The sequence below is a fragment of the Strongylocentrotus purpuratus genome, unplaced genomic scaffold (genome assembly GCF_000002235.5).
Source record: "Strongylocentrotus purpuratus isolate Spur 01 unplaced genomic scaffold, Spur_5.0 spur5_scaffold_19, whole genome shotgun sequence".
Lineage (NCBI taxonomy): Eukaryota > Metazoa > Echinodermata > Echinoidea > Camarodonta > Strongylocentrotidae > Strongylocentrotus > Strongylocentrotus purpuratus.
The window spans coordinates 6,065,738-6,075,572 of record NW_022145604.1 but is presented as its reverse complement, the minus strand read 5'-3'; the positions used below and the strand labels follow the sequence as shown (position 1 = coordinate 6,075,572).

Sequence of the window (9,835 nt, the reverse complement as noted above, 5' to 3'; positions counted from 1 at the left end):
TCCTAATCAATGGTTCGATCTCGAATCGTTCGACAATCATGACAAGTGTTATGACAGAAAATCTTCCAGCAACTTCTTCTTGTAGGATTATTTGGACACATCAAATTAAATGGGCCTTTTAAATGTCTGGTTATCAGCAATGGGTAAGTCGATCGAACTAGTTTGCAGGCACAATTAAACCCCTGTCATTCCTTGTGCAGGCCTAACAGTGTCTGCACGTGAGACTAGGCTGCACGGCATGTTGCATTAGCTCATTACTGTATCTGCTCCGGACATAGCCTTTTGACAAGGCCTCGTGACTCTGGCTAAGCGGCTGAGATGAGTCTAGATACCCGGAGTGAACGCGCGACCGAGAGACGAATGTCACGAGGGCTTCTCGCTCTCTCGTTCAATCGGGTTTTCGCGATTAGTCTCGTTTTAGTCGCTCGGCGTCTATCAGACAAGTTACCTTGTTTAAAGGCTACTCCGGACACTGCCAGAGACTGACGAATCTAGGCTCTGCTCAATTAAAGCTTTATAAATTCTGGTAAAATGTCGAATAAGAGCCTGGGCCTGCAGAACTTTAAACCTACGTACCTGAGGCAAGAGCTGTGGGCCTTCAGCAGCGTTCAAATATCCAGGATGCGGTCGGCAAGGTTGACAACCTCTTGCCCAAGCTCCGAGGTGACGGTGTAGAGTCCCTCGACGCCGGCGCTGACGGAGGTGTCGATCACCGAGGCGACCATGAGTACGTCGACTTCGGTGAGGTAGTCGGTGGGGACAGAGTTGATCAAGAGACTGGCTTCACGGAGGTGGTAGATGATTCGGGTGACGTTGTTACTGTTGAAGTTGTTGCTGGGAGTGTTGCGGATCTAAGGAGATTGACGCAATTATATTGATCGACAAATCTAAGGGGATTGCATGACGTAGAACTGCACCAGTGGCTGTTGCGGTCATGTGAAAGTAAAATCATTCAGATAACCCCGTGTGCGACAGGTATTAATAATAATAATATCCCGCTTTTATATAGCGCCTAATACGATGTCTCTAAGCACTTTACAGATATACTATTACCCCGGTCATTGGATTCAATGCTTGCCCGCACACACTGTGTGCAAAATCTCCACTCCCTGGGGAGCATTCCAGCCAGGCGTTACTTAATGCTCAAAAACTGTTTGACCAACATTAACGGTCGCAACCTACCGGGTACCCATTTGACACCTGGGTGGAGAGTAGCAAGTGCAGGTTAATATCTTGCCAAAGGATATTAGTGCCGTGTCGGGTTTCGAACCCTCGACCTATGCATCCCCAGTCAAGCGCCTTAAACCACTCGGTCACGGCATTCCATTCATTTAAGAGAATCATTGTTATGAATGAAATAAAAATGAAATTATCATTATCATTATTATTAATCATAACATTAAAAGGAAATATTATCATTTTTATCATTATTATTATTGCCATACCCTGCTGACATACCATATCCAAGATTTCCTCCCTGATCGCCTTGCGGATGTCGTCCAGCATCCATGTCGTCTCCGAGCTCCATCGACAGATGTCGGTCACCGGCTCGCCCCAGAAAGCCCCCTCGTAGAACAGCTGCCTCAGCCCCTTTCTTACCGTGGGTGGGTAGCAGGGGCGGTAGGCTACCATCATGGGAGGGGCGGTGGGGAAGTACTCCTCCAGCCAGCCCCTATTAGGGCAGGGTAAGAAGGCGTACTCCCCTGCGGGGGTGTAGTCCCATTCGAAGGTGCCCTTTAGGTCGGTTACGTTCTGCCGCGGGCACAGATCTGGGGAAATAATAATAATAATAATGATAATAATAATAATTATAATGAAACTACGTAACTACATAATAATAATAACCATAACAACATAAACAAGTATAGATAGATTAATAGTTATATGAAATCGCCAAAAGAAGAAAGGCTCAATTAACTATAAGCCAAGTCAAACTTTTTAAGGATTTTTTAAAAAACATTTTGACTGATGCGATAATTCTAATCTCTCGAGGGAGAGCATTCCAGAACAAAGGCCCTGCATGAGCAAAGGTTCACTGCCCCCCCCCCCCCACACACACACACACACTTTTGTTGAAAGAAGACACAAAAATACGGTGTAAATGTCGGTTTGCACAATGGCGTAGGGTGGGTCCAGATTCAGAGCGGGCGTCGAAACTTTGGGGGCGGGGGAGGGGTCACAGCAGGTGCCCCCTGTTCCCAATGTAGCTACGCCACTGCACGTACTTTTTACTATATACTTTTGTACAGTAGTATGTATTTAATATTTATATAGAGTTATCTTTGAATTATTCATATTTTGTATTACTAATGTTATCATTGCGTCCCCTATGCCTGGGAAGGGCAACTGTTGTGACCCTATGTCTCCCCTCCTGGCATAGCTGATTGGGGGTGTGGAGGTGGATAACTACAACGGGTTTTTCCCTACTCTTATAGGAAAGTGCAGTGGGTTCTTAACTTGCAAAGGTGGTGATTCTCCTCTACACGGGGCTACCATTTAACGTCTTATCCGAGGGACTGAATGTTTTCCACTGTAACCTACCTTGCGTATATGAAACAGCAGAGGGACACTTAACACACAACCGCAGGCTTCAGTGAGTTCAGTCATCCGCCTGGGTGGGACTGTCAACCCACGATCTGTACTTCGACAGGCAGACGCTTTACCATCTGAGCCAACTCGTTTCCTCATTCTGATTTCTGGTTCGTATGGTAAGGACTTGAATGAATCAGTCTATCAAAGAAATTGGGTTTTCCGGACACTTAACAAAAGTACACCTGCCACGTTTTTTCGGGTCAGGCCATATGCATGTGCTTCTTTGGTCTTAAATCCATTTAAAAGTTAAATTATGCTCCGTGCTTCAGTGTATCATTAGGGACTTTTAGATTGAGTGGACGAGAACACGGCGAACGCCGACTGATCATGCGTGTCAACGTACTCAACTGCCCATGTTGACTACAATTAGAAATCTTAGATCGCACTCGACGATAAACATGCAGAACATCCCTTCACTGCTATTGTGTAAAAATGTGTAGAACAGGTGAATATGCATGTGACACCTGTTCTACACATTTTTACATAATAGCAGGGAAGGGATCGATGTTCCTTTGTCTACCTGAGGAACTGTATATTTTATGCGCACGCGGCATACTAGTACCGTACTAGATTTAGAAAAATCAAGGTTGACGCATTCTCGATCGTCGACTGAGACGTCGTAACGCATGCGCAGTGCCTTAAAATGACGTCACACGTTGCAGTCAAAGCTTTCGACGTGCAAATCTAAAAGTCCCTATTATTTAAAATGACGCAATGAATCTTTCACAGAGCCTTGTTATTTGGAACAGCCTACTAACTTCTTGTCTTATTGTATCTAAGTTCTCTCTGCTCACAATGTCCGCTGCGCCATCTCACACGCGTAATGAGCATATTGACCCGAATTCACAAAGGAGGTTTAGATTTAACCCATTGTTTTATAAACCGTGGGTTAAATTTAACCCACTTTTTAAACCACCCCTCTGAACAGGCTAAAAATATGACGTCATATGACGCTGTTAAACCTTGGGACAAATTTAAACCTCCTTTGTGAATTGTAAAATGATAACCCATGGTCTAAACCATGATCTAAAGGAGGCTTAATCCATTGGTTAGATTTAAACCTCCTTTGTGAATTCGAGCCAATGTGTTTATCTCGAAAAGCAAATGAAAACTCAAAGGTTATTAAAACCCAAATGCAAAGAACACATATGATGATAAGTATCAAAGAAATTGGCAGTAGACTTTTATACAAAGGATAACATCCCAAATAAACTTTAATCATTTTGTAGCACTAAATGAGAAGGGTTACGTTAGACAAGGGAGGCTAATAAAGTCAAGATTGTAATCATCATATTAAAAAGAGTATCATAAATGTTGGTAGAAATAAGCATTTCCTTGAGTTCGAGTTGATATTACACCTTTTATTTTCAACTTCCTAATAGTCCATGTAAATAAGTGAGCAATATCATTGTTTTTGGAATGAGATAATACACACATAATGGCTTTTGACTGAAATTCATTGGTTCAGCCCAAACTTACAAGAGGATTTTGACAATACTTTTTGAAAAGCCTGCTGCTCAGTCATCCGTGGCAGCACATGTATTAGTGTATTAGTTACGCTTTACCATGACTAATGATTCAACGTCACATAGGTTATAACTTTTTACTTAGAAGCTACCAAAGTTAGGTATCTTTTTATACGCACTGTATAGAAATCAAGATATTCAATAATGGAGAAATGATTCTATACATTGCCTCGGTTTGTTCCCGGGAATTTACTTTTTCTCCAGACTATACGAGGCAAATAATATGACTAAGCATTTAGTAAAGTACAGTATACAGTTTCACTTTCCAGCAGAAATATGATATTTTTTTTGCAGTAAATTTGCTGCCTGGATTAAAATATTCTTGTTTTGCTCTAAAGTCGAAACCGGAGCATTCATCAAGGATGGTTTAACAGCTAGGCTTCCTGCATTAGTGTTGATTGATTCTTCTCCAAACCAAGTCATCCGTTATTGCCAGGTTCTCTGAGTCCGCAGAAGACCTTCTTTGGAATACTCTATTGATCTTTCTTATAGTTAAGGTAAATATAAAAGTGAGTGAACTCTGACATTAACAAAAATTGAAATGAACGATTGATTCTTATTTCCATACGATTTTTTTCTTGCTTTGCTGTATGTGAATGAAAAAAGGACGTTGAATTACACCAGGGTGATGGACTTTTAAACGAAGCGCAACATACCTCTACTTAAAATTATTGTATTACCACACTGCTCGTGTAGATTTACACAGAAAACCAAAACCTTGATACTAAGTTACTTTTATTGTAAAGTTTAAGATATTTGAATGAAATCACTGAAAATTGGAACAAAATCGGGCAAGGAATAAGGAAGTTAAAGCTTTTTGAAATGACTAGTCACTAGAGGGCGATAATCAATTTGATGACATCATCTGTGGACAACTCTCCATGCCTTTTGTACATCAAATTTCATGTTTTTCCTTCTTTCTTGTTATTGAGATAATCTATTCCCCTGAAAGCAAGGTATAGAATGCAAAATTATATTCTATTTCACATGTTATGAAGTCGGATCAAGAACACAAATAAATACGAAGAAAACGAAATAATTGTGAAATTTGATGTACAAAAGGCATGGAGAGTTGTCCCCAAATGATGTCATCAAATTGAATATCGCCCTCTAGTGACTTGTCATTTCAAAAAGCTCTAACTTCCTTATTCCTTGCCCGATTTTGTTCACATTTTCACTGATTTTCACTGATTTTATTCAAATATCTTAAACTTTACAATAAAAGTAACTTAGTATGAAGGTTTTGGTTCCCTTTAAGTATAATTCTGGACGGTGTAGACGCCAACAGGCATTGCCATGGCTCTAAACTTTAATACTATTCAATTACATATAATTCAAGCTTTAGAGAGAAATAATTATCATGACCTAAATGAAGAATACGTTACTAAGCATCAGTAGAATGTATTCGGGTTAGGGTAAGAGTTAAGGTCAGTGATAGGCCAGTGATCAGGGTTATCATTGTTAAGGTGAAGGTTGGTTTTCTGCAGTTTATTATCTTTTGTTTTTTATTTTCAGACAGGAATCAGTTATTATGGCATTCATCCGACAAGCACCTCTTCTACGCTGTCTGCCATTGGTTGTATTATGTGTTCTAACACCGACGCTCATCCAAACCATTCACCAAGATGCGATGTTTACTGCTTCTATGATATGTCATTATGAGGCCGAGCAGAAGAAAGCTGATTGCTCTGATCGTGGGTTGGACTCCATCCCTCAAAATCTTCCAGACGATATTAAAGTACTGGATGTCACGCGCAACAATATCACTTTCATCTTGAGTACTTCTTTTCAGAGATACCCTTTGATCCAGGTCTTGGATCTTTCCTTAAACGACATCAGAATGATAGAATCTGAATCTTTTTACCCTCTAAAGGAATTGAATCACTTAATCCTATCATTCAACCCTAATCTTGTTCTCCCAGCTACAGACCTGTTCAGGGGGTCTAAGAACCTGTCCACCCTGGATCTGATACAGTGTAATCTGAAACTGCTTCCAAACGACACTCTTAAATGGAGCCCGTCTGTAGAGAATATAAATCTAATGATCAACAGACTTACCTTCGTTAACATGAGCCTTTGTGGCAGACTAAGTTTTGTTGACTTGTCTTCAAATGAAATCGAGCATCTCACGGCAGAATCTTTCATCTTCGGATGTCAAAGTGATTATATTGATCTTTCCCGGAATCCTATTAAATCAGTAGACCCAAACGTTATTGCATCGTTGAGTGCCCGGTCACTGTCTTTTGGCTCCTACCCTTTGTCACTTGAGGTACTGAAGGATATTTATAGCGGAATCTGTCGCTCTGAAAAAGTGGGGCTCGCTATAATTTATTCAAATTTCACAGTCTTGCCACTAGATTTCTTCCGTAATTGCTCTCTTACTTTTCTAACATTATCGGGCAATGGGATCCAATCCCTCTCTCCGTACGTGTTCTCAAACTTGACAAGACTCGTGGAACTTCATCTATCGCAAAACAATATCGTCACTGTTGAACCGATATTCTTTCAAGGCATGCGGGAGCTAAAAGTTTTGAACTTGGACAACAATAAAATAAAATATATAAACCCAAATAGTGACGTATGGGCACTGGACTTGAATGTGTTGTACTTATGCACCAATTCTTTGACAGAAATCTCAGAATTCGCATTTTTGGGTTTGCGAAATCTAACGCTGTTAGATCTGCGCTTCAACAAAGACCTTATTGTCCTGAATATTACGTCGTTTTCGGAACTGACAGAAATTCAAACCATCGACTTGAACCAATGCAGTATGTCCACATTTCATCCGGTAGCCCCGAACTTAACAACCCTTTCCATGAATAACATGAACATCCCTTCGACCTATACGACCCCTAGAATATTCCTCAAAGATTCACAAGGCATTAAAGATTTGGAAATCCGTAAATCGAGTCTGTCGACAGCTGATATATGGGATAAAACCGTGAATGTCTCTCTTTTTGACGGATTGTCAAAACTTATTACTTTGGATCTGAGCGACAATTCTTTTGACATTCGCTTTCCAGATATCTTTCCAGCTAGGATCTTTGAACAACTCGCTGCTCTCCAGAAACTTGGTTTAGAAACCTGTCATATTTCAGGCCTTCATCCATTAGCTTTTTCGGGATTGGAATCGCTTCGGGTGCTAAATTTACGTGGAAACATGATTCAACAACTTAATTTTGAAATATTCAAAATGTTAGATCAAGTGACAATTATCAATCTTGATGGCAACCTTTTGACATACCTCGATGAACAACTATTCTCGAACAATCCCAGACTGACTACTCTTTTGCTATCAAACAATAGATTCACCCGTCTCAACCAAACGACATTTGAACCGATAAAATCTTCGCTTCTATCTTTAGACTTTTCATTGAACCCTTTCAGCTGTAACTGTGATATACGATGGTTCCGCGATTGGATGAGTGGACATATTTTCGTCATTGACGAGGACAAAACCCTTTGTTCATTGGCCTCTTTAGAGCCTCTTCGCGGAAAACCTTTGCTTAATTTTGATACCAGTAAACTTTGTGGACTCAACGTTGTTCTTGTATGCTTGACTCCTCTCGCCGGCATTATCGTGGTTGTCATCGTCGTAGTCCTTTATCACAACCGATGGCAGTTGAAGCAAAAACTCTTTCTCTTCAAACTTATGGCAATTGGATATAAAGAGATGCGAGACGCCCGGGACTACAAGGACTACGAGTTTGACTTGAATATCATCTTCTACGATGACGACGAAGAATGGGTTCGTCAACAACTCCGACCAGCTCTGGAAGAACGGCTTCCGCAGTTCCAGAGGAATGTCTTTGGTGATCAAGACCTCATCCCTGGTATGCACTATCTGGACGCCGTCGACTACGTGGTAAGCCATAGTTACAAAACACTCATTCTACTCAGCAGAGCCGCCGTGCACGATCGCTGGTTTATGCTCAAAATCCGCACTGCAATGGACCATGTGAGCGACACCGAGACCGAATTCGTAGTCGTGGTCTTTCTCGAAGACATCCCTGACGAAGAGATACCATTCTTGGCAAGGTTATATTTAAGTGACGGCAGACCCTACCTACATTGGACCGAGGATGTGAGAGGACACGATTTTTTCTGGAATAAACTGGTGAAAAATCTCACCATTAATCTGAGGACCAACGACTTGATCCCCAACGAGTAGTAATGGTCTGACTTATTTTCGGGATAGTGTGATCCATTCTACATTACTGTCCACATATCAGAGTTTAGTATATCTGATTCATGTATTAAGCTAAGAGCACTATTGGAGCTTGGATCAGACTAAATATAAAGTCGCAAACACATCTGATGCCAATTTATATTTAGAAAACCATTATATATGTGGTAATGCATAATTATGATACACCAAATGACCAAATCACATCTTCTCCATGAACCAAAATGCAGGACCACAAGATATTACAATTCTAGTATTCCATCAATAATTGTTCGATTACTAAATAGGAATCCCGACCTCCTCATATAGATCTAGCTATTTAATCCCAAACCTCTGTTTGAATTTGTATGTAGTTTTATGAATATAGTTTTGATAAATATGATTTTAATAAATAGAACTTTGATAAAATGTCGTTTTTAAGAATCTTATTTTGAGAAAAGAAATGTTTTTAGAGATATAATTTAATTAAATGCAATTTTAATAAGTGTAATTTCTATATTGCAAGTTTTTTTTATATCGGGTATTGTATGTTTAAAACAATGATTAATAATTCGATTTTCGAATCATCTCTTTATCATCTAATGTAGACCGCATTACTTGAACAGTTAGCCTTTTATTTTACTCAATGATCGGCCTTTAAACTCATTATTAAGAAACCATGTGAGAATGGATGTTTGCGATCTTACCCTTCAATCTCCTATCATTTCATTTATACAAAAATGATCCGATAAATTATTATAAAATATATTCTTATTGCCAATCTATGCAACTCAGAACAACAATGTATGTTATCTGACTTTTTAAATTTAACTTTGATAAATGCAAGTTGATCAATGCAATAATTATTAATGTTATTTCAATAAATGTAATTTAATAAATGTAATTTTATGTTTCAAGTCGGGTTTTACATCACGTATTCATAAATATCATACATAACAATATTTAATAATTGTATTTTATCGATTTATTTTTTATATCTACTTCATGTAAATGCTACAGTTTAATCATTTAGTTTCAATTTTTTAATGAACAATATTATCAAGATGTCCTGAACCTACTCTCAATCTGTATATCTGATCTTTAATATAGCTTTTGATTTTCTATTTATTTTATATCCAACCACGCCCCCCCCCCCCCTTCCCCTGGCCTTGGGTGAGAGCTCATATTTTGATTTAGTTTAGGAAATACAATTATTTGAAGTAAATTAAAATGTGTACCAAAATAACCCGGTCTTTTTAGGGTTAAACTGTAACAATTCCCCTCAGATCAGATATAGGATAAAGACCTAAACACAAGCCTCATTTTCTTCAGTAAGCAAGTGCCATTACTGTAAATGTAAGAAGTAAATTGTCTGAATATTTGCATTAATGCTTTCGTCTTGCAATCATTCCATTTGAGCCAATGTTTAGGCGGATTTTTGCCGGAAAACAGTGCTGTTTTTCCCATTGATATACCCTATATGTTTACCAGAACTTTCTCTTCCAACTGTTTTAACTCTAATCATTAAGGTACGTGTACGTATAATATCACA

The 9,835-nt window shown here is 39.3% G+C and overlaps 2 protein-coding genes across 2 annotated transcripts; one reads left to right on the top strand and one right to left on the bottom strand.

The window, feature by feature from the left end:
* Nucleotides 1-608: 608 nt before the first annotated feature.
* LOC115926192 lies at nucleotides 609-2,688 on the bottom strand. The gene is made up of 3 exons (XM_030990795.1): nucleotides 2,542-2,688; nucleotides 1,459-1,752; nucleotides 609-851 (listed from the first exon to the last, which is right to left on the bottom strand). The coding sequence occupies exons 1-3, from the start codon at nucleotides 2,686-2,688 to the stop codon at nucleotides 609-611; spliced, it is 684 nt and encodes a 227-aa protein (XP_030846655.1).
* A 2,950-nt stretch (nucleotides 2,689-5,638) lies between these two features.
* LOC115925983 (toll-like receptor 4) lies at nucleotides 5,639-8,694 on the top strand. The gene has a single exon (XM_030990122.1). It carries the CDS (start codon nucleotides 5,650-5,652, stop codon nucleotides 8,287-8,289), a length of 2,640 nt encoding a protein of 879 aa, XP_030845982.1. The 5' UTR covers nucleotides 5,639-5,649; the 3' UTR covers nucleotides 8,290-8,694.
* Nucleotides 8,695-9,835: the final 1,141 nt, after the last annotated feature.